The following is a 20,888-nucleotide window of genomic DNA, read 5'->3' as shown; positions in this document are numbered from 1 at the left end:
GTAGAGAGGGAAGAAGATAAGGATGCTCACTGAACAATATCCAGAGTGTGGTCTCTCACCACACTTCTTGTTGTGGAAGTAAATATTTCTGTAATACTTCAGCCAATATGATGTAGGTTTATAACGCAGAGATATCCTAACAATTGCAAGTGAAGGTAACAAAGGCTACACACCCATCTTCCATTGCATTTTCCACACATCTAAAATCTCCTAGAATTTTGTAACATTTGTGAATCCACAAGATTATAGGCTGTTATGAATCTAAACGAAGATCAAAATATTGAGCAACATGGTCTGGAGAGATGACTCATTAAAGAGAAATTGATTCTTTTCCAGAGAATCTAGGTTTTGATTCCTAGTACCCACATGATGGCTCGTAATCGTCTGTAATTCCAGTTCTAAGGGACTAATACCATCTTCTAATCTCCCGTAGTACACAGACATATATACAGACAAGCACACATATGCATAAAATAAAAATATTTTTTTCAAAAAATATATTGAGCAATAGTAAATTAGAATTAATGTGGGAAAAGGGTAGTGGTGTATTAAGTAATCAATTCTTTCCTAAAACATAAAATTCCTTGTCAATTTTCTAAACATTGAGAAAAATCTACTGGTCATCATTTTAGTCATTTTCATATCCAAAAATATTTTCTTTGGTACATAAAGATTCTGTGGGAAATAATTTGTAAAATTCCTAAAGAAAGCACCATAAACCTAGACTTGCTATCTAATGTCAACTGCTATTTATGAGGTGCGGCTTTATGTGAGAATGGAAGTATTAAGGAAATTGTTCTGAAATGATAAGGACAGATTTCGCATATTGGGACCAATGAGATCAGTTGCTTTGAAGAAAAAATAACTGATAACTGTTGATGCCACCTATATATCAAGACCACATGCTCCCAGACAGACAGATCTTCTCAGTGTGAGATGTAAAACTACCTATTTGGGGATCCTGTTGTTACTAACAGTTGCATCTTTACTTGGTTTCTGTAAACAGCTGACTGCTTACCAGAGCTTACTAGACAGTAGGCCTAGGTTACATGGTTTTTCTGATGTTTCCATGGGGAAAATTTGAAGCTTCCTAGTCCAACATTGTGTTGATATCTTTACACACTAAATTTTCAGGGATTCAGAGATCACATTCCATCAATGCATCACAATTCTTGTAAGTATTTTTAAATTCATTGAAATTAAAATTTGTTCTCTTTTTTGTATCTTTACAAAAATAATGCTAGGAATAACTCTCTGATATGTTCTTGTATTAAATTTGTGAAAATCTCCTTTTGTTTGTGAGATGTAATTATCTTCAAAAAAAAAAAAGAGAAAGAAAAGAGTTAGGGGAAAAAAAATCAACCTTGGCATCATTTCTAGTTAGAGCTATGATCAACTCCCTCCTCCTGAAGTCCCCCATCCTGAATTTGAATGGTCCTATTAGGCTGGTTCTCATGTCACCTTTTTAGTCTAACCTTTTCAAGAATGCCTCACTCTCCAATTCCAAGACTCTAATGCTAAACAGCTAGAGAGAGCCTGAGAACTGTTGGTCAATTTTTCCATGTGTGTCTCACCTTCCAGACTGAAAATCACAGACTGTGTGCCATGTTTTCCTGTTGACTCATGGCTAGAGGACCACTGACTCATAAATAACTACTAACAGCCATTCCCTGGTCTGAAAATACCACCTAACCCAAGTCTGAAATATTTATAAAATGGAAATCATCATCTCCAAACACTACCCACAGACTTCCACCAAAACCAGTTTTGTGTTATAATGATTCATTAAAAAAATAAAATAAAATAAAGTATCTTTTGAGGAGAACATGTTATATTTATTTTGAAGCATCATGAAAATTAAATCCCCTTTTTTCAAGACTGTTAGCCGGAGTTTCAGATGAATGTGAGAGTTGCTAAGCAGCCTAGATTGACTGAAATGAGGCATCCACCAAACAGCATCTGAGTCAAATCACCAACATCACTGTCCACACACTGTGCCATAACTTCAGTCAGAGTCAGAGTCATGACAAAGTCTTCATGTTAATATTCCTCAGAAAACGGATATTCAGGATGGCCAACAAGACTGAAATAGGAAATAAAAGCAAACATGCACTGTATGATCCACTTTTGCAGTGTAAAACACTTGACATCTAGGAAGTCACCATCAAGGTGAAAGTTCATCCCTTCATTCCCTGACATGTTGCGGAAGGTGATATTCTTACAGTCACTTACAAACATTTATTAGAAATGTTTTAAAAATATCATTTATTTATACATTTTTCCAACTATGTCCCTTTGCCTAGAACAGAACACACAAAGACCAGTGTTCATAAAGACTCATCTCCCTTAGCTTCATTTTTTCACCTATCAAAGAAAGAAGAGCCAAAAATCCTTCTGAACTTCAGTCTCCAAAGAAAGGAGAAAAAATATGAGTCACTTTAGTTCAAGATAACTCTAGATATTGATCAACACGAAAATGCCTTAATATGCCTTAAAATATGATTTATGCCTACTACTTTCACTTCCATTTAATTATTAGTAGTCCATTAATTATTCACTCACTGCCCATTATGCACAAAGTAATGTATTAGACTCAGGAAAGAATGATATTAATAAGATGGGCATCCATGTCCAAGGAGCTAACTGTATAATATGTAGACCTCTATATACAAATAACAATCCAAAATATGCAGAGATAAAAATCATTCATTGTTAAAGTGTGACAAGAATTATTCATTACTTACAACAATGGCTCACTCACTGAGCTAGATCTCTGCTTTGCCTCATTCTGCTCTCTACTAAAAAAATCTTACTAATGATAACACATATACCAATTTTACATGTTATTGTAGATTTTCTAATTCTCCTTCAAACATTATTATATTTATTTCTATTGAGAATTAAAATTCCAACAAGCAGAAGATATAGATAGATGATAGATAGATGAATATGTACATATATATATGCAATCTTCATTTGCAATTTATAACCTATTTCCAGTATCAAATTTTGTAACTATATAGAGCATGAAGGGAAACTAAAGATCTTTGGGATGGCTATTAATGCTCCTTTGCAATAGTGTTTTTTCCTGAAGGTTCTTTTCTTACTTTTGAACATGCCTTTCAAAACTTTCTCTGTTTTGTGATGATCCATGCATAATTTCAAAAATCTAGGGATAAATGCTGTATGAACTATCCCCATGGGAAACTTGCTACAGATAAATAGGACATTTGGTTTCTGAACCATCATGAATGGAAGAGCGAGGGAGATTCTTGGACCGGAAACAAATTGAGGTGAGGTGTTTATTAAGATTACTTACAAGTCAGCTGCAATATATCGAAAATTTTTGTTCAGGCCATCTAGGGTTTTCATATCCTCCGGAGACAGCTGGAATTCAAAAACCTTTCAGGAAAACAAAAGGTTTTAGCATTTGAATGAATCAGATTTTATGTCTCAAAGGCAATGTGAGTAGTACATATGTTTCTAAAAATAATGAACATTGTTTAGCAAAACATCCATGGTTAATAAATATTAACTAAAAATGAAAGAAAACTGCTTTTGAGATATATTAAAATTACACAGTGCCACAGATGAGAAAATACAAACGAAACATTTAACATCATTCAAAGACAGTGGCATCGCCTACATAGTTGCCAAGAAATCTAAAGCAAATTTTTGAAATATATCACACAAGACAGTAATTTGCATGGGAAGTTACATTTTGTAATAAATCAATGAATAACTAAAATGTGAACAATTGCTCATTCAATATTATATAACTCAAGATGTATCCAAATTCTAAATATATCATGTTCATGTAGGATAAAAGAGCTGGCTTTCAAAAGGATCTTCTTATTTAAATTTGAGACATTTTTTACTTCAAAATGATTTTCACTAATTGTTCACATCTTAAAACATATGCAGTGAATCCCCATCAAAATCCCAACACAATTCTTCACAGACTTGGAAAGAAAAATACTCAACTTTATATGGAAAAACAAAAGACCCAGGATAGCTAAAAGAATCCTATACGATAAAGCAACCCTTGGAGGCATCACCATCCCGGACCTCAAACTCTACTACAGAGCTATAGTAATAAAAACAGCTTGGTACTGGTATAAAAACCAACATACGGACCAATGGAATCGAATTGAAGACCCTGACATTAATCCATGCACATATGAACACCTGGTTTTTGACAAAGGAGCCAAAACTATACAATGGAACAAAGAAAGTATCTTCAACAAATGGTGCTGGCATAACTGGATGTCAATATGTAAAAGATTACAAATAGATCCATATCTGTCACCATGCACAAAACTCAAGTCCAAGTGGATCAAAGACCTAAACATAAATCCAGTTACACTAAACTTAATAGAAAAGAAAATAGGAAGCACTCTTGAACGCATTGGCACCGGAGACCATTTCCTAAATAAAACACCGACAGCACAGACCCTGAGCACAACCATTAATAAATGGGACCTCTCGAAACTGAGAAGCTTTTGCAGGGCAAAAGACACAATCAGTAAGACAAAAAGACAGCCAACAGATTGGGAAAAGATCTTCACCAACTCCACATCTGACAGAGGATTGATCTCCACAATATATAAAGAACTCAAGAAACTAGACATCAAAGCACTGAACAGTCCAATTAAAAAATGGGCTAAAGAGCTAAACAGAGAATTCACAAAACAAGAACTACAAATGGCTGAAAGACATTTAAAGAAATGCTCAACATCCTTAATCATCAGAGAAATGCAAATCAAAACGACTCTGAGATACCACCTTACACCTGTCAGAATGGCTACGATCAAAAACACCAATGACAACCAATGTTGGAGAGGATGTGGAGCAAAGGGAACACTCCTCCACTGTTGGTGGGAATGTAAACTTGTACAACCACTGTGGAAATCAGTATGGCGGTTTCTTAGAAAATTAGGAATCGAACTACCTCAAGACCCAGCCATCCCACTCTTGGGCATCTACCCAAGGAATGCTGATTTATACCATAAAGATACATGCTCAGCTATGTTCATAGCAGCACTATTTGTAATAGCCAGAACCTGGAAACAACCTAGATGCCCATCAATGGAAGAATGGATGAAAAAAAATGTGGTACATATACACAATGGAGTACTACTCAGCAGAGAAAAACAATGAAAGCATGAAATTTGCAGGCAAATGGATGGAACTAGAAAAAATCATCCTGAGTGAGGTAACCCAAACCCAGAAAGACAGTTATGGTATGTACTCACTCATTGGTGGATTCTAGATATAAAATAAAGACCAATCAGACCACAACCCATAGAACCATAGAGGCTATATATATAGCATGGAGGTCCCTAGGACAACTGTGGCATATAATAAATTTCAGTTTTACTCAATTATTAAAAAAAAATAGCCAAATGAATGGAAACACATGACCTATGAACCAAAGGCTGAGGGGCTCCCAGCTGGATCAGGCCCTCTGAATAAGTGAGACAGTTGATTGGCTTGATCAGTTTGGGAGGCATCTAGGCAGTGGGACCAAGTCCTGTGCTCATTGCATGAGTTGGCTGTCTGAAACCTGGAACTTATGCAGGGACACTTGGCTTAGTCTGGGAGGAAGGGACTGGACCTGCCTGGACTGAGTCTACCAAGTTGATCACAGTCCTCGGGGGAGGACTTGTCCTGGAGGAGGTGGGAATGGAGGGTGGGCTGGGGGTAAGGGGAGGGTGTGGGAGGGGGGAGAATCGGGGAACCCATGGCTGATATGTAGAACTGAATGATATTGTAAAATAAAAAATATATATCACAAAAAAAAGAAAAAAAAATTAAGTGCATGTACACTATTTCCACTTTTTCAATGTCACTTTAAAAGGTAAGTCATACTTTCTTTGCATGTTCATCACTTTTCAAAATTTTATTTTATTTTATTTCCAAAGTTTCAATTAATACTCTATGCTGGTTTGGAAGAAAATGACCTTCAAAGGGAGTGGCATTGTTAGGAGGTGTGGCCTTGGTGGGGTAGGTGTGGCTTTGTTTGGAGGAAGCTTGTCACTGTGGAGATGGGCTTTGAGTTCTCATATATGCTCAAATGATGCCCGGTTAGATAGTTCACTTCCTGCTGCCTGCTCAAGATGTAGAATTCTCAGCTACCTCTACAGCACACTGTGTGTCCCACAATGATGATAATGAACTGAACCTCTGAAAACGTAAGCCATACAATTAAATGTTTTCCTTTATAAGAGTTAAAAAAAAACAAAACAAAAAAAAAAAACAAAAAAAAAACATATGCAGTGATAAGTCTCTTGGTGCCTTAAAAATATGGAGACAGAGAAGGATGAAGGATGGAGGGAAGAACAAGGAAATTTGTCAACAGTGTAACAACTTATGAATCTAGTAAGATACATAATTAGGGGAGTGGGAGAGAGTAAATAAAACAATTGAACACAGAAAAGAACTCATAAATGTAATTATTCTGAATAAGTCATTTAAATTTACATACATCTTTCTGGATCCATGCTTTACAACATATAAAAACTACAATTTAGAGAACAGTTAAGTGGAAATAACACAAAGCCTTGGTAAAATAGGGAAGGGGACTCTTGCCTGACAACCTGGACTTGTAGGAGCTCACAGAATCTGGACAAACAGCCAGAAAGCCTGAATGGAACCAACTGAGGTCCTCCACACACGTGTGACCATTGTGTAGCTTGGTCTACTTGTGGGACTCCTAACAGTGGGAGCTATAATGGTATTTTATTTGTACTGAAAAGTGATTTTAATTGTATGTTAATAAATAAAGTTTCCTGGGATTCAGAGCTATTAGAGCCATAGCAAGAGCGTGGCGGGGTAGTACACACCTTTAATCCCAGCACTTGGTAGGCAGAGCTAGGTAGATCTCTGTGTGTTCAAGGATACAGCCAGCATTGGAGACACATGCCTTTAATCTCAATACCAACCATAGAAGACCTGGAAGTCTCTACAGACAGGCAGTGACAAGGCAGTCATGTGTTTGGGTTTACAACCAATGAGGAGGCAGAACAGAAAGACAAAATAAAGACAAACACACAGGAAGTAGCTCTCTTTTGGAGAGATCTCTTGGCTAAAGAGGTTAGCTGCAGCAGGCGGGTAAGGCTTTTAGCTCTGATCTCTTGGCTTTCTCCTTTGCATTGGTTCTGTGTTTCTTATTTAATAAGTCGGTTGGTTACATCTACAGGGAGCAAGGGCTGTCTCAAATGCATTGGCTGGCTTTTGGGAACCAATCCACACTCTTGATCTGCACACTGTTGAAGTGACTTACAACGTCCCCCATGGAAGAGATATCTACTTGTCACCCCTTGAATCTTGGCAGTTGTGCAACTTTCACTGGACACTTGAACATAACAGAAGAACTGATTCTTCAACCCTGCGCTTGTCATAAAAGGCTTCTCACTGGTTTGGTTTAGGGCTAAGTGCAGAAACCTGGGAAACTTGTCAGTTGTAGGAAACCTATATGGAACTGAGGAGAAGATCAGTCCACTGAGACTGAGAGGCAGCATTGTCCTGAATATATGTACAAGAGGTCCTTGAAGAGATGTGCAACTCAGCAAAGACAGATAATTTTCACTGAGTCCAGGCTAAAGTAAAGCAAATGTTTCAAATCAAAGAATATTCTTAAGTAGTTATTTATATTAAACTACTTAAGAATGGTTTCTTTACTAACTACTAATATTTTATACTATAATAAAGTATACTTATGTGAAATTTCAAAAAAAAAAACTCAGGTAAATGAGTAAGACAGAAACATACAATTAATCAATATACATGCATATAATGAGTATTAGAATATCTCAACATACATAGAATTAAAAGAAAAACCATAAAAATTTGTAGAATCAAAGTTACTCAATCCAGATCCCTCATTTCACAAAATAAAAAAAGAAATGCATAGGAAAGGGGTATCTAGTAATTAGCTAAAAAAAGCAAAGCAAATTCTACATCATCTCCAACACTATTATCAAGTCACGCTGCTGTTTATGTTGTAGCCAAAACATTTCTCAATGCACCTTAAAGCTCACATGTATATAAAATGTGTGAAATATAGGCTTGAACTAAAAAATGTTCACAGAAATTTGAAGGAAGCAAGCACATGGAAGATGCTATATAACAACTCTGAGAAGGAGAGCTCATCACCTGCAAATTCTCTCTCATCTCATTTTCTTTGAAACTCTGGGCCAGGGGCACAACCCCACGCTGAAGCAGATATCGAAGAGCAATCAGGGCAGGGCTTCGCTTGTTCTTTTTGGCCACATCACAAAGAACTGGATCATTCAAGAGAACTGGAGAGTTCTGGTCCACCCTAGCAGGAAAGTAAAAATGAGCTGCTGAGGCCAAGGTGTTTGGTGGTGCTTCAAATCACAGTAGAGGACACATACTAGACTGGACATGATAGTTATGGATAACTGTCAACTGGACAAAGTCTAGAATCATTGGGAAGATGGGCTTCAGGGATGCCTGTAGGGCATTATCTTATTATGAGAATTGATGTGGGAAGGCCCATATTAATTGTGACTGCAACCATTCCCCTGGACTGTATAAATGGAGAAAGTGCTGAGATCATTAGTGTTCTTCTGTCATTCTCTGCGTTTTGATTGTAATGTGAAGGTACCACGGCTTCCAGCTCCTGACACCCTGACTTCCCTACCATTATGGTCTGTAGCCTAGAACTGTGCACCATAACCAGCCCTTTCTCCCTGAAGTTTCTCTTGTACAAGTATTCTGTCGGACCGATGGGAAAAGAAACTGACTCCAGGGCTACTCAGGAGTCCCTGAACCACCAACTTCTGCTTCACCAGGTTCTTTTAAAGAAAGATCCCTCTCTCCCTGAGAACTGAGTGTCATGATGCTAATTGACAGTCTTGCTTCAGGTATACTCTTTTTCATATTACCATTCTTTATATCGTTGAGTTCCCAGAGCACCATAAGCAACGAGAACAATGTCTTTTGATTTACAGTAATCCAGCAGCTTACTCTGGTTTAAATAAAGATGGCATTCAACCTATGAAAGAGTATTATAGAAAGATATCAGATTGTATCATATGTTCATATTATGATGAATAAAAATGCTTAAAGTCAATAAAGTAGACTAAGAAAATTATATGCAATATCACCTTTGAATTTAAAACAGTTGCAATTTTTCTTGAAAGGCAAAAGAACTAATTTTCAAAGATTCTGGTAAACAACATTTGACTGGGCAAGTTTTTGTGTCAAAAAGTAGTTAGGGGTCAGCAAGGAAGTTCATGAATAAAGATGCCAGCTGCTAAGCTTAATAAAATCATCAGAAAGGACCATAATAAGATGATGAGAAGCATCTGAACTCCACTTAAGTGCTGAACACTGAGTGATTTTTATTTTAACTCAATCTCTCAACAAAATGTCCGATGCTTCCTCATGATTCGCAGTTCAAGGAGAAGATCACTTTCCCCTGGCCTCAAATTCTGCCTACTGGACTAACTTTAAATTTGTACATTCGCCAACAGTGGGGTAATAAATTATATCCCCATTCTCACCAACACTTTAATAGTCCAAGGTTAAATTTATAATCTCCTCCATGTTTTGAAGCAATGCTACTGCTCTCAGAATCCTCTTTTCCACAAAATGAAAATCACTTCTACAGAGGGCAAATGGACAGATGTCAGCAGTACAGAGTGAGGAAAAGCATGAGAAATGAGGAGGGAATGAGAATCCTTACCTGATTGCAGACAGGCTTGTACTTAAGTCCTGGCTTATTCAGGATTCTCTCTAACTGCTTGTGGTTAAAGTTGGACACCCCAATAGACTTGACCAATCCTGCATCCTTACACTTCTCCAATGCCTGGTGATGAGAAAGAGGTTGTGAAGGGCCATACTTGCAATTGGCTACATCAATATAAAGAGAAGATGGAACAGTTTAAAAAAATTATCTAGAGTGAGACATACAGTTCAACATTGGGACACTTGCTAGTATGTACAAGGCCCTAAGTTTGATTACAGACACTAAAAAAAGGTAGGGAGGGGTGTATTGCCCGGGTGATCACTGGACTTAAATATGAAGAAGTCAAGAATGGTGATATTAAGAATAAGATGCCAGGCAAAGATATATTTCTATGACATCACTAGAAATTTGAGGATGCTATTAGATAAGGTAGCAAAATAACACATATTCCTTGTTATTCTGAGTGCTTCTTCATTTTCCATCCCTTACATTTTAGTAATGCATTTCTCCCCTTCTACTCCAGCAACTATGTATGCATGTAAATGAATTTCTATACTGAACGGAAAATGAGCTGGCTCTCCCTCCTTCTGCTTGCTCTATTGTCCTTTAGAAAGGCACTCACCTCCCACGTGACACAGAAATCCACTTTGTCCAGTAGTACTTTCCCTTGGTCATCTTTTGGAAAATCATCATCCCCTGGCTGGAAGAGAAATGTTTGTTAAATAAATCTCACAAGAACATTTGTGTCGCCTATAGTAAGGCTTTTAAAAATGTCTTAGAGGAGCTGGAGATATTGCTCAGTGATTAAGCACTGGCTTCTCTTCAGCGGACCTGGGTTCAATTCACAGCACCTACAGTATGGGTCACATCTATTTGTAAATACATTACATGGGCAATGCCCTCTTCTGGCCTCCTCAGACAATAGTGCACAGACATACACACAAGCCAAACACCCATACATATTAAACAAATATTTTTAAAAATTTTTAAAGACTATCATGAAATAAGACAATAAACAGCCATAAAGTAGTGAGCCATCATCCTATGCACTGTGTTTGCAAAGTGATACACATGTAGAGTTGTACAAATTACCTTTAGCAGCTCAGTTTTGCTGTATTTTCTTATGTTAATTATATAAGTAATTAAATATTTTCTTTCTTATAATAATTTTATTTTTAAAATTATAAGTACAACATTTTTCTCCTTCCCTTTCCTCCCTCCAAACCCTCCAATGTATGCCTTTGCTGTCTCTCAAATCCATGCCCTCTCTTTCTTTAATTGTTTTTAATTAAACACACACAAATATATATAATTCTTGCACCTAAATAATATTTTCAAACAACAAAATGAGACCTACTAATTGACCTGTGTTCTTTTATCTACTCTTTCTTTTGGGAAAAAAAGAAAATGTTTCCTATTCACAGGGAAGCCCAGTCAATGCATGGCCTTGACCTCCACCAAGAATTTATATGAATCTAGTCCCAGTATAAATAATAAGTATGAATACATGTGGGCCCAAGGGCAGGCATGAGAGCCAAGGATAGCCAATCAGGACTGAGTGCAAGATTGATTATGATACAAAAGATGCAGAGAAGCCATAAAGTGTCAAAGACCTTGAAGCTGATACTATCTTGGGCCTCTATTACCAATAAGAGAGAAAATAGGGGCAAGACCCAAGCAAACACCTAGTAATACAAATAAATATGAAAGATGTGTACATACAAGATTTTCTGGAAGTTACTTCTACTCTGTGATTCTGAAAAATTCTTGGGCACCTCATTTCATAATCCAGTAAACTTTTTGTAGAACCTACTCAGAAGTTTAATAACATAAACTAACTATATGAAGTTATATGAAATTATAATGGAAACTTGTCTCAACCATCCATAAAAATTATTTCCATGCCCCCATTCAAAAATAAATACATTTGACAATACAAATCACCTACTTTCATCGGCACTGGGTAATGCATAAGGTAAAGATCGACATAGTCCAGTTGAAGTCTTTTCAGTGATTTTTCCAAATTAGACTGGACCAGCTCTGGCCGAAAATAAGTGCACCAAAGCTACAGAAGTTGAAGAACACAAGTTGTGATCAATTAATAGATTGCATAAACATGCCCACTTATTAATCCTAATACTGAAATATGTTTTGTACTTGAAGGAAAGTTATAATCATTCCCTTTATACCAGAATTTACTTTACTCCTAGTTAACAATGTGAACTCAATTATATATTTTTGTTATTGGTAGCTTGTTTATTGAACAATGAAAGGAAATTACTCAAGAAATAAAACACATACTACTAATAACATCCAACAACTGAAATATTTTTCATAAACATTATAATCCACTATTACTTTCACTCACCATTTCTGCAACTGACTCCTTTAACCAACTTCTGATCAAGTAATATAATTTTCACTTCCTTATATTATATTTCAATAATTTGCACACTTGCATACTATAAAAACAATACCTTTGTAGTGATGAACATGTCTTCTCTCTTTACAATGCCAGCTTTAATTTTGCTTTGAATCGCCTGTCCAACCTCCTCTTCTATTTGATATGCAAAAGCAGTATCAATATGGCGGTACCCAACACCTATAGCTAGGTTTGCAGCTTCCAGTGACTTACTCTTGGGAACCTAGAGGAACAACCAAAAGAGGTATTTAGAGATGCATGTTATGACACCTAGTTCAGAATAAGCCTAGATGAGGGTATACTAGATTAGAAAGAATTTTGTATTTCAGTCATCCTCAGATCACTTGTTAGGCAAGAGCCTAGTCCCCGATCCTTGAATTTCCACTTTCTACTCTACAAAACACAACAAATTCTCCAGAAACATTGTAGATGTCACAGAAAATGGAGTATCTCCACAGACTCAAATGGTTGCCTATATTTTGTCCCACATTTCAGGCAATGAGTCAAAATTGCTTTCTTGGGGTCTTTCCTAATTAATAGCAAGACTTTCACATCTGAAAACTTCTTTATACCCATGCAGTCCTGGATACTTATTGGCACTGATGAATGCCAAGCTCACCTTGGGTTCAACTGTTTGCTTGAAAGTCACACTCAATTTATGTAGTGGTGTTACTAAGCAAAAATGAACACAAGGAAATCTGCTTGAGATAAAGCACAATTACAAGGAGAACAGTGTCCTCCTTGACCCCAGCTAAGACGTTGCCACAAAGGGATAAGAAAGCAAAGATCACAGACACTAAGCAAGGCCAGGTTAATATTATGGACTTGTTGGGCAGAGAACAGTGTCCTAGGCCAGTCTTTCTGTATATTCATTCTCTTTACCTGAAAGACCTAAATACTAACAGGAAGAGAAAATTGACCCTAGGAATATATCCTCATTAAAAAATAAATTACCTACATCATATTCGAGATTAGTCATTTGGGGTGTCAGCCCTTTCAGCCTAAGATCATTTGTTTAAAATAGATACGACTGGAATTAAATCTAAAACTACTGCCTGACTGTGTGATTTGGATAATGATATGACAGTTCTTTTATTAAAGGATTTAAGATTGTGGCTGGGGAGATGTCTCAATCAATAAAGTGTTTGCTAACAACTCTCAGAATCTTAGTTCAGACCCCCAGCCCTCATGTAAAGTCAGAGTATGGCATAATAGTATACACATGCAATCCCAGTGCTTGGGGATACAAAGTCAGGGTGCTCCCTGGAGTTCACTGGACTCCAGTCTAGCTGAATCAGGAAGTTCCAGACTCAGAGGCAGTCCTCACAAAAACAAAGTGAGACCAGCAGAGGGAGACTTTGACCTCTAGCGTCCACACACCCAGGGAACAAATTCATATGTAAACATAAAAATTATACAAAGGGGTTAAAAAGGAAATCACACAGCCATTTCTGACTATTTTAATAATTTCTACTGTTATCTTTCCATGAAAAAGCACAGTGACTTAAATTCTGGCTTGTATCACTTTCTGTGGATAACAAACCTGAATTATCAAAGATTAAAGCCACTCTGCAACGCTGAAGCTTTAGCATTGGACTTGACCTGATCCTGATTTTTGTGCCACTTTGCAAAAAAAACCAAATCCTATATATTTCTCCAGATTTCTCTATCTCTACATGCATAAATCTAATAGTAAGGAAATGTACAAATTTGAAGTTAAGGGGAGTGGTCCTTTGTCACAGAATTAAAGTCTCGGGAGGTTTACAAAATAAGAAATTCGCTCCAGGTTAAGAAACGGCACACTTTGATGTTTTCAGTTCTGGGGCCCACCATGTGTTAAGTGAACCCACAGGAGTCTGTGAAAGGATCTCTAGAATTTATTGAGATATAGAATGGGGATAATACACTCACGGACACAGGACAAGTAAACACCACTGCTTATTCAGCTGTTGTTCTCCTCCATTCTGTCCAGGGTTTTGGGGAACCAACCATCAGGCCTCTGACCATCCAAGAGAGTACACGACGACTCTCCTTCAGCTCTTAAGGTGCCACATACAGACGAAGCCACGCCCTAGGGCTTGTACCCCAAAGACAATGGCTGAACTGAATGAGTTTTCCCACAGCAATATTGCTCTAAACCTAACATGCATTAATGAAGATCAATAATTCACACTCATTTTAGTAGGTCCTCCTTACCCTTATCATAATGATGCATTACAAACTCCAGTGAGTTTCCCACAGTTGAGAATTTGTACACGGGAGAGCTTACTTAGCTCTGGTATAGTATTCACTGTGCAATGCTGAAGATTACCCCAAAACAAAAGTGAAATATTCCTCAAATATTTGTTTCATATATTAATCTACAAGGAGACAATCTGAGTTACCACACGAATTTCCCTGCATCTTTCCTCCTTGAAAGGAAAAACAGTGTCATGGATTGTAGACATAAACATAGAGGTCCTCTTTCACACTGCAACCAAGAAAGCTGATTGGCAATCTGGTGAAGTTATTCTCTTCTATCAAACTGAGAAACATAGACATAGGAAAAGCATTGTGCTCAGAATTGTTAGGTCAAGAATATGTCCCTTTAAGTCTGGAGCTCAGAGCCTGGAGATTCATACCAAGTTCACTCTTAGAGGCTTCAAATAAGAACAGTATACCCGCAGGCAGGTCTGGGGTAGAAAAGCAAATCCAAGAGAAAAGACACAGTCACATCCTGCCAAGTCCAGGCTCCCAAGCCTACAGCAAGAATAACCAGAGAAGATTTTAAAAAAAAAAAATCTTTCTTCCTATCCCTGAAGTTCCTGACTGAGTTACAGTAAATAATCCGATGCCACTGAGGCATGTACCTTATAGCTCCATCATATACAACACTAACATCCATCCTCAAAGAAAATGTTTTCAGAGTTAGGCCTTCCCTTTGTTCTCCATTAAGCATGCCTCTCTGCTGGATCACCAGGATCAGGGAACTTTCTCCCAGAGAAGTGCAAGCATGGAGAAAGACCCTGTTCTGCCAGAATCCTGACTCTGCCTATCTAGGGAACCAGCTTGGTCTCCTACCCACAGCCACCAATTGTAGATGCTGCTGTAACCTCTGTTTAACAAAATTAATAAACAAGTAGGGACTCAATCAAACCCTGATGCAGAGCAAGCTCTGCCTTCTTGTACATGGAATATCTCTAGCTTGGAAATAACTGAGAATCATGCAGTCTTACCTCTTGGGGTTTATAGGTGCCAAAACCCAGAGCAGGAATGAAGTGGCCATCATTTAGTTTGACAAACTGCTGTTTGGAACTCATGGCTTGCAACTTCTCTGCCTAAGCACGTCCTGAAACTTCTGGTGCCCTAAAGGGGAAGGCGGTAAACATTATATATCAACTTCCTGTCTAATGGCTAACAAGGGACACTCCTATTCTGGTGGTTAACCATTCCTACTTATTTGCTAATGATTAATCCTTTCTACTCCCTAGATAATGATTAACAAGTGCTACTGTCTGTCTAATAGTTTAACAATATTGCTCTATACCTACTGTTTAAATACTACTATTGCCTGTCTAATGGACAGCTGGCAGAAAGGAGGAGGCCAAGAAGTTAAAGCAGTATCTCTCATGGAAGAAAGGAAACCACTCATTTTCATATGAAGGATGAATTTTAAACAAAGTACTATATACTGCTAAAGTATTTGTTTTCTATAATTTTCTCTTATTATCACATATGTTATATTTGTGGAGAAGAGAGTGACTGAATAATTATAATATTTCAGACATTTATTGTCCTTTGATCATTATGAAGCTTTCACTTGACCACCCATCATTGGAGATAATGAGCTGCAACTCACCATATAAACATATTAAAAGAACAAAGAAGCCATAATTGAACATTTAAAACATTTTGATACTCAACAATTACATTTAGTCAACAATTATAAATAGAAGAGGTTAGTCTTTTTTTGACAATTTTCTTCTATGTTTCCATTGTCATCGTCACGAGTACAATCCTGAAATGCATAAAGGGGACAACACAGAATAGTGCTTAGTGTTATATAAACAATTGGGAGCTACTGAATATGGTTTTACAACAAGCAAGGGGACTTAAATATTACTATAGCATCCATTTGTTAGACAGTTTTGAAATATTTGTGTACATGTGCTGGGTGTGCCAGAAGAGAGTGTCTCATCACTTGGGGCTGTAGTTACCAGCAGTCATGGGTAACCTAGCTTGTTATAAGATTGTTGGTCAACACTTCTTGTCCCATGACCTCAGAGCAACCACTCTTAACCACTGAGCCATCACTTCAGTGCCCAAATTTTACATGACTATAAATAAGATGTTAAATGCAGATCAATATTTTATAGTTTGTAGCCTCATTGAACATTCATAACATAACTAAACTGAAAATAATCAAATTACTATGAGTTTGGAGTGGGAGAGTAAATGTAAATTATTGATGAGATACTATTCTGTATTTTTTTATTCTATTAAACATAGACTATATTGGTTTTCACTAAAACAGAACATTTTAAACCAGAATGTGTGATAATTTTTTATGTAATGTGGCCATACAATGTGCATTCCATACAAGGTAAGGCTGAAATTTATAAAACTTCATTCTTCTGAAAGAAACAGTTATGGTAATTAATAACATTTCTATATTCTTTCCAACCTAGAATTAATATCTGTCAAGTTGGAGTCTGAAAAAAAAAGTATTTACTAAGAAATATAACGAGGGCTGAAGAGAGTGCTCTGCTGTTAAGAGAACCAGCTCCTTTTTGAGAGTATGAAGGTTTCATTTCAGCAGCCATTTGGCAGTCCACAGTTATGTACCTCCAAGGGATCTCACACCCTCTTCTGGCTTCCATGGGTAATACATGCATGTGGTGGATAGACAAATTATCTATCCACATAAAAATGAATCATTTAGAAAAGAGTATCAGCTATATTTCATTTGTGCATATTTTCTGTTGCACAGAAATAGAGATCTATCAATGTAACATAAAGAGCCTATAGTTCATTCTAACGCTTGGTAGTATTGCATTTGTTTACATGTATGTCACATCTTGTTTACATGTATGTCACATCTTGTTTACACCTTCATCTGTTGATGGAAATTTTAACTCCTTCCACTTACTGAACTCATGAAACTCCTTTTTAACATTACCACACTTTACTTTTGATTGTCTGCAGACTGTTTGAGTGTGTGTATGTGTGTATGTGTGTGTACAAATGTTTCAGTGTGGAAGCTGATGTCCTAGAGAAGACAATCTTAAGTGTTGTTACCAAAAACTACAAACTCCTGACCAAGTAATTTTGTGCTACCAATTACAATGTTCTATGAAACTGAAGAGCTTCAATGAGCAGAGAATCAAGTAGTAACAACTGAAGAGCATCTGTGAGGTGAGACACTGTGACGTCAGGAGTAACTTCTCTCATGTGGGAACATGCTTCACGTCTCATTCATAGTCATGCTTCTTTCTTCCACGTGCTGCCAGGGTGAGAAAGGAGAGGACTACATTTAGAATCAGAAGTTGAAGCTCCTACAGGGTCTGGCTCTTCCACTACACTGCTTGGTAACATCAAGCTAATCTCAACCCTGTCCTTCTGGTTTGGGGGATTCCTTTGCTACCTCAAGGGCTCTGATTCTTCCTTAGACCTTCTCAATGATTGCTTGTGCTTTCTCATATTTACACAGGAAAAAAAGCCAAATAATCATGACTCCTCAGCACAGTTGCTACATGACAGGTATGTTTATAAAGGGCCATTGGCTGTGTTTATTAAGAAGATGCTGAAGGTGTGGAGGAAAGTAAGTTCTCTCAGACTTCTCATAATTAATAAAGTTCTCTTGGGCTTCTCACAATTCATATGTAAAATGGCACAGGCTTGGATCAGAGCACCAGCAGGGAAGATGGCCAACAGTTTGAGTAAAATGACAATTTTTTCAAGAATAGAGTCAACAAGGCTTTCTGATATATCACACACATAGTAAGAAAAAAGAAATGGACTCCATGTTAACTCCCCAAATTTAGTAAGGCCAACAACTGAAGGAGCTGGCTGAGGAAATGAAAATGGAGCAGATTTTTCCCAGGAAGACAATGAGTTGAATTTTAAACACATTACATTTGACTTTCCAGGTATCCACCTAAGTGTGTAAGACAGTTGTGCCGCTAAGCCTGGAGGTGTGCCAATGACACATATTTAGACTCTGTAGGAAAATAATTTCCACCTTAGACACCCTGAAGTTAGTATGAAAATGAGTGGGTTAGTATGGACATTAGTGAAATGATACCTGAGACATCCTATGGTTGAGTTGGTGAAAGGAAATTTAAAAGGAGCAGAAACTAGAATGAAAACTGAGAAGTCCAGGTCCTGTGATACAAGCAAATGGAGGAGGATATTTGTTCCAAATTTCCCCCAAGTTTGCAGTATGCAGCAACGTGTCTTTTCTTAACATGACCCACATGACCTCACAAAGCCCTAGTTGATCATGACTGCTCTTTACTGTGTGTGCTCGGGTGCCACCAGAACGTTATAACAAGGCGGTACACAGCTCTTTAGTTATAATCATAAATTTTAAAGGGTATTTTATAAATTGGGGCAAAGTAGAGGTTATAGCTTTTGCCCCAAACCCCAGCTTATGTGACATATCCTCAGATTGATGGTGAACAAGCTCCTCAACATGTGGCAATGAGTCCTACTTCCACCCCCATAAGCTGATACAGGAAACCAAGCCACAAAGGCTTAAAAATACCACAGCAGGTCATTGAAGGTCATTGTTTCTCTTTGAATATCTTTGAAGGCCCAGAAATCTAAACAATATTTTTCCTCACACATTGGAATTTTTCATCCCATTAAAATGTACAATCATAATTTTTGAACTCATTCAGTCAGATGGTAGCATAAAGGCATTCCTCCCTGAACTTGAATCAAACAACAGGCATGCAGCTATACACACAAGTGGGCAGCCCTAAATGAGAAATGAAATTCAACAGCAGAAAAGTGGAACCTAGACTGCTACTCACATCACCAGTGAGGCTACCTGGAAAACAGGACCCCAAGAAAGACACGAGGATCACCCAATGACGGAGAAATGAATGAGATCTACATGAATAACCTGGACATGAGTTGGAGCAATGAAGGGCGAGGGTAGAGAGAAAGAGAGAGGGAGATCCCAGCTGGATCAACAACAGAGAGGGAGAACAAGGAAGAGGAGACTATGGTAAATGAAGACCACACGAGAAAAGGAAGAAACAAAGTGCTAGAGAGGCCCACAGAAATCCACAAAGATACCCCCACAAAAGACTGCTGGCAATGGTCGAGAGACAGCCGGGACTGACCTACTCTGGTGATGGGATGGCCAAACACCCTAATAGTTGTGCCAGAAACCTCATCCAAGGACTGAGGAATCTGGATGCAGACATCCATGGCTCGTCCCCAAGTGGAGCGCTGGGAGTCTAATTAGCGAGAAAGAGGAGGGTTTTTATATGAGCGAGAATTGTTGAAACCAAGGTTGGATAAAGCACGGGGACAAATAGCCAAACGAATGGAAACACATGGACTATGAACCAAAGGCTGAGGGGGCCCCCAACTGGATCAGGCCCTCTGAATAGGTGAGACAGTTGATTGGCTTGATCTGTTTGGGAAGCATCTAGGCAGTGGTACCAGATCCTGGGCTCATTGCATGAGTTAGCTGTTTGAAACCTGGGACTTATGCAGGGACGCTTGGCTCAATCTGGGAGGAGGGGACTGGACCTGCCTGGACTGAGTCTACCAGGTTGATATCAGTCCTTGGGGGAGGCTTTGCCCTGGAGGAGGTAGGAATGAGGGGTGGGCTGGGGGGAAGGGGATGGGGGCAGGAATGGGGAGAACAAGGGAATCTGTGGCTGTTAGGTAGAACTGAATGGTTTTGTAAAATAAAATAAAATTAAATTTAAAAAAAGAAAAGAGGAACCTCAAGATTCTGTAAAACAGAAAAGCAAAAGAAACAGAGTGGCCCAACACCCATGGCAGGAAACTGAAGGACCATCTTGCCTTGCAAAGTTCAGTGCTCACCTTCCTACATGTCCTGCATGTCTCATTTATACAACATATCATCCAGCAGTCAATGAAAGGGCACTTTTTTGCCCTTGGCTAACTTTTGCCACAAAGAAAGCAAACTCCATAAAGAGTTTCTTCAGTGCACATTATCTTCTTGAAATAGATTGGTGCTGTCAGGAGCAGGCATGTCTCAAAGTCCAGAAAGTCAAAGTTCTTAAAACATTTTAAATGCCATATTCTGTAGTCTTGAAGTGTTTGAAGATTAACTACCTGATTGAATTATATCTATGTATATCTAGAAAACTTAACATGACTATAAGTTTGACTATTATAGACTAATTATTAATCTTTATTTCTTAATTATCTATTACAATTTAAATAAGTTACATAAACATACCTTAAACAAGAGTAGAAATCTGTATTTCTCCATTATACAATACAATTACAAATGAGTTGCACAAACAAAGTACTTTAAACAAAAGTAGAAATATACATACAGTAAAACAAAATTAACTTTAAATTTCTATCAATAAACTAAAATCTATAGCAATGGAAAATATTTATCTTATATTTCTATATCAAAAGTGGACCTGTACTGAGCACCAGATGTCCTGCAGGAGGTCGCCAGCTCCCCCTGCTCTCAACTCCAGTTCCAGTCTTGCTTCTTCTGCATTCCAGAGTGAAGAAAGCACCATAGGGAGAGCAGCCAAGAGTTTC

At 37.8% G+C, this 20,888-nt stretch overlaps 2 protein-coding genes across 4 annotated transcripts in view; both read right to left on the bottom strand.

The window, feature by feature from the left end:
- The window catches only part of LOC102910900 (aldo-keto reductase family 1 member C13-like), a 62,967-nt gene extending 42,079 nt beyond the window's left edge, over positions 1-20,888 (bottom strand). Inside the window, exon 1 of one of the 3 annotated variants that reach the window (XM_076572864.1) lies at positions 20,762-20,888. The gene's annotated coding sequence lies outside the window, so the exon portion shown is untranslated. The remainder of the gene's footprint in view (positions 1-20,761) is intronic. The other 2 variants (XM_076572869.1, XM_076572865.1) reach the window with 2 other exon arrangements.
- LOC102913954 (aldo-keto reductase family 1 member C13) lies at positions 1,814-20,847 on the bottom strand. The gene is made up of 11 exons (XM_042270171.2): positions 20,762-20,847; positions 17,457-17,622; positions 15,356-15,485; positions 12,196-12,363; positions 11,667-11,783; positions 10,341-10,418; positions 9,716-9,838; positions 8,913-9,022; positions 8,158-8,323; positions 3,320-3,402; positions 1,814-2,083 (listed from the first exon to the last, which is right to left on the bottom strand). Exons 3-11 carry the CDS (start codon positions 15,437-15,439, stop codon positions 2,041-2,043), a joined length of 972 nt encoding a protein of 323 aa, XP_042126105.1. The 5' UTR covers positions 15,440-15,485; positions 17,457-17,622; positions 20,762-20,847; the 3' UTR covers positions 1,814-2,040.

The sequence above is a fragment of the Peromyscus maniculatus genome, chromosome 5 (genome assembly GCF_049852395.1).
Source record: "Peromyscus maniculatus bairdii isolate BWxNUB_F1_BW_parent chromosome 5, HU_Pman_BW_mat_3.1, whole genome shotgun sequence".
Classification (NCBI taxonomy): Eukaryota; Metazoa; Chordata; class Mammalia; order Rodentia; family Cricetidae; genus Peromyscus; species Peromyscus maniculatus.
Note: the sequence above shows the minus strand (reverse complement) of the source record. Positions and strands in the feature narration are given on the sequence as shown.

Excerpts from the sequence above, each read along its gene's own strand:
- LOC102913954 (XM_042270171.2), bottom strand. The coding sequence starts at position 15,439 with ATGAGTTCCAAACAGCAGTTTGTCAAACTAAATGATGGCCACTTCATT. Across the intron at positions 12,364-15,355 it reads GCACCTATAAACCCCAAGAG|GTTCCCAAGAGTAAGTCACT; the intron begins GTAAGACTGCAT and ends TTGTTCCTCTAG. Across the intron at positions 11,784-12,195 it reads ACATGTTCATCACTACAAAG|CTTTGGTGCACTTATTTTCG; the intron begins GTATTGTTTTTA and ends CAACTTCTGTAG.